At 55.8% G+C, this 3,879-nt stretch overlaps 1 protein-coding gene across 1 annotated transcript; it reads left to right on the forward strand.

The window, feature by feature from the left end:
- The first annotated feature begins 1,135 nt into the window (after positions 1-1,135).
- On the forward strand, positions 1,136-3,475 carry LOC125521929 (aspartyl protease family protein 1-like). Its single transcript, XM_048686992.1, has 4 exons — positions 1,136-2,290; positions 2,410-2,798; positions 2,890-2,961; positions 3,063-3,475. Exons 1-4 carry the CDS (start codon positions 1,362-1,364, stop codon positions 3,278-3,280), a joined length of 1,608 nt encoding a protein of 535 aa, XP_048542949.1. The 5' UTR covers positions 1,136-1,361; the 3' UTR covers positions 3,281-3,475.
- Positions 3,476-3,879: the final 404 nt, after the last annotated feature.

Raw genomic sequence — 3,879 nt, forward strand, 5'->3', positions numbered from 1 at the left:
GAAAAGAAAACGCAACGATTGCATCAAAGTTAAACATGCTCTATGGGTGCCATCTATATGCTAATATGCACTACATTATGTGAGTACACAGGTTCCATCTATGTACAGTATTGCCATACTTTAGACTAGAGGGGGCTTCTTTTTCATAGATCATATTACTCTCTAGCACCTACAGGCCGGAGTAAATCAGGTGCTTGGCCGGTGAATGTCCATTGTCCTGCTCGCACTGCATCGACCAGGAGACTTGGCCGATCAAGGAGCCATTCAACAAGCAGCTGTATACTCTATGCGCATAGTTACATATACTCTAGACACTGCACTATTTTGTTGGCTTGCTACCTAGTAGATCGGGCCTCGTTGTTTTCCAAGGTCAACTCGTCTGTCTAGATTCGATCAAATCATTTCTTTTTGGCTGGAACCAGGATGCACCGTACCTACATATCCTCTGTCCGTGCAACCTGTTGACATTCGTACACGATTCATCTTTCTATCTGCTATCTATCCTCTCCCATGGCTAGATTTCGCTCTGCCCATTAGTGCATACTCGTAGTACGTACGTGTGCAGCTGCGTTCCACGACGAGCTCACAACAAATTTACATTGCCTCTTGTGCAGAACAAAGAAATGGCCCTCCTACGTTTTTCTTTAAGGGTCTGTTTGGTTTCAATAAGTCACCCGACTTATAAGTCAGGTGACTTAAAATTAGTGATTTATAAGTTACGCCTGTTTGGTTGTCACCTGACTTATAAGTCACCTGACACACCTTTCCACACCAATCAACATCATGCAGGTGGTGGGACCCATGCAAAAAGGGATGACTTATAAGTTTTAAGTTGGGTGGAGCAACTTATGACTTATAAGTTGGGATGACTTATAAGTCGAATCTGTTTGGCAAAATAAGTCATTTTTTTCATTTTTCGACTTATAAATTGGTGACTTATTTGGAACCAAACAGGCCCTAAATTTGTATGCCCAGCAGAGCACCGGGAAGGTTCAGTGATCTCTTCCAATCACATACAGCTCTGAACCGGACAACAATGGAGGGACATCACGCGGTGATGTGGGCCATCCCCAACCAACTCCCCGAGCCACAAAGGAACAAAAGTCAAGTCTTCTCATGGAAAAAGAAGCAGGCCGGCACTGTCGAACACTTGAGGAGTTCCCGGACTCGGCCACGTCGGCCGGTCCAGCCGCGTCGCCGCTCCCCTGCCCGCTCCGGCCATCCGCGTTGACGTCGCGCCGGGGTAAACCACACAAGACTTTGACTTTCTCGCCGCCATGCGCGTCCCCTCTTCCTCTTAAGCCCCGTGCACCAACCGTGCTCCGTCCTATTGCCGTCCCCGCACGCCTACTCTGCTCACCATGGCTCGCTCCACCTGTCTGTCGCTCGTCACCGTCGCCATGGCCGTGGCCGTGGTCGCGGAGCTCGCTGCTGCCGGCGAGGCGTCTTCCGGGATCGGGTTCGACCTGCACCACCGGTCCTCGCCCGTGGTGAGGCGGTGGGCGGAGGCGCGCGGCCACGCGTGGTGGGCCGAGGCCGAGGGCACGCCGGAGTACTACGCTGCGCTGTCCCGCCACGACCGCGCGCACCTCGCCCGCCGCGGGCTGGCCGAGGGCGACGCGAAGGGGCTGCTCAACTTCGCCAGCGGCAACCTCACGTTCCGGCTAGAGGGGTCGCTGCACTACGCGGAGGTGGCCGTGGGCACGCCCAACGCGACGTTCCTGGTTGCGCTGGACACCGGCAGCGACCTCTTCTGGGTGCCCTGCGACTGCAAGCAGTGCGCGCCCATCGCCAACGCCTCGGAGCTGCGCGGCGGGCCGGAGCTCCGCCCGTACAGCCCGGGCAAGTCGTCGACGAGCAAGGCCGTGACCTGCGAGCACGCGCTCTGCGAGCGGCCCAACGCGTGCGCCGCCAACAACAGCACCAGCTGCCCGTACACCGTGAGGTACGTCTCCGCCAACACCTCCTCCTCCGGGGTGCTGGTGGAGGACGTGCTCCACCTCAGCCGGGAGGAGGCCGGGGGCGCGTCTTCGACGGCGGTGAAGGCGCCCGTGGTGCTCGGGTGCGGGCAGGTGCAGACGGGCGCGTTCCTGGACGGCGCCGCCGTGGACGGCCTGCTGGGGCTCGGCATGGACAAGGTGTCCGTGCCCAGCGTGCTGGCCGCCGCCGGCCTCGTCGCCTCCGACAGCTTCTCCATGTGCTTCAGCCCCGACGGCCTCGGCCGCATCAACTTCGGCGACGCCGGCCGCCGCGGCCAGGCCGAGACGCCCTTCACCGTCCGGAACACGCAGTAAGTAGTTAATTAGGCGCTCTATCACTAGCAGGACACCGACACGTGGGTCCCACATGTCAGTGCAGGCCGAAAAGTCAAAAGGGTTGATTGATCGGCGACTTTTCTTGTCCGTGCAGCCCGACGTACAACATCAGCGTGGCGGCGATGACCGTGGAGGGGAAGGAGCTGGCGGCGGAGTTCGCCGCCGTCGTCGACTCCGGCACGTCCTTCACGTACCTCAACGACCCGGCGTACACGGAGCTGGCCACCAGCTTCGACTCCCAGGTGCGCGAGAAGAGGGCCAACCTCAGCGCCTCCATCCCGTTCGAGTACTGCTACCAGCTGGCCCGCGGGCAGACGGAGCTGTTCGTGCCGGAGGTGAGCCTGACCACCAGGGGCGGGGCCGTGTTCCCGGTCACCCGCCCCTTCGTGCTCATCGCCGGCGAGACCAGCGACGGCCAGATGGTCGCCGTCGGATACTGCCTCGCCGTGCTCAAGAACGACATCACCATCGACATCATCGGCCGTACGCGCACTGCACACTTGTTCTCTTCGGTTAATTCCTTCATCGTTCCGTTGCTGATTGCTGATTACTTCATCACCGATAAAACATGCAGAGAACTTCATGACCGGCCTCAAGGTGGTGTTCGACCGGGAGAGGTCCGTCCTCGGCTGGCACGAGTTCGACTGTAAGCTCACAATCATTCTCCATGAATTGTATGTATACCTGATGAATGAATTGTGCTGTATATGGATCATTGGTTGATTGTCCCAACTAAATTAACTGCAGGTTACAAGGACGTGGAGAAGGAGGGCCACGGCGGGAGCCCCGGCGCGGCTCCGGGGCCGTCGCCGACGACCCGTATCAAGCCGCGGCAGAGCGAGACGACGCCGTACCCCGGCGCGGTGCCGGTGACGCCGAGGCAGGCCGGCTCAGGCGGCAGCCGCCTCTCCTTCTCCCTGGCGCTGCTGCTTCCCCTGCTGGCTTACGCCGCGGCCGTGGTCTGACATGATCGGCGCGGGAGAAGTGGTGTACATACATACATACAAATTAGTAGTCGAATTCAGAATTTTGATACAGATTCATATACTAGCTAGGTCGATCATTTATAGGTTCGGTTTTGCTGATTGGTTTGTAGTGAGGAAGCCCATGTGTACATGCGGCGTGTCACATGCAGATGCGAATAAAAACATACAGATGCACTCCTTCTGTGTACAAATGTCACTCTTTCCTTTTTCTTTTTGAGGGGACATCTAGGAATCTCGACAGTGTTCTTCTGCAGGTCCCGAGCTCACATGCAAACGGGTGAGCAGTAAAATCCAAAAAAAAGTAAAATAAATTTAAATAAAAACTGATTTTTTGGCAACACAAGCATTGATGAGTGCTTCATCTGCATGCAAAATTTCGTGATGGAATGACATTTGTGGAGGTCTGTGGAGAAAAATTGATGCTCCAAAATGATCATGTTTTTCCTGTTCTCAACGAATGTCATTCCATCAGAAAAAAATTGTACGCTGGTAAAACAGTCATCAATGTTTATCACAAAGAGATCAGATTTTTCTTTTTGGATTTTACCGTTCATACAGGTGCATTTGAGCTCGCTATC

Source organism: Triticum urartu, chromosome 7 (assembly GCF_003073215.2).
Source record: "Triticum urartu cultivar G1812 chromosome 7, Tu2.1, whole genome shotgun sequence".
Lineage (NCBI taxonomy): Eukaryota > Viridiplantae > Streptophyta > Magnoliopsida > Poales > Poaceae > Triticum > Triticum urartu.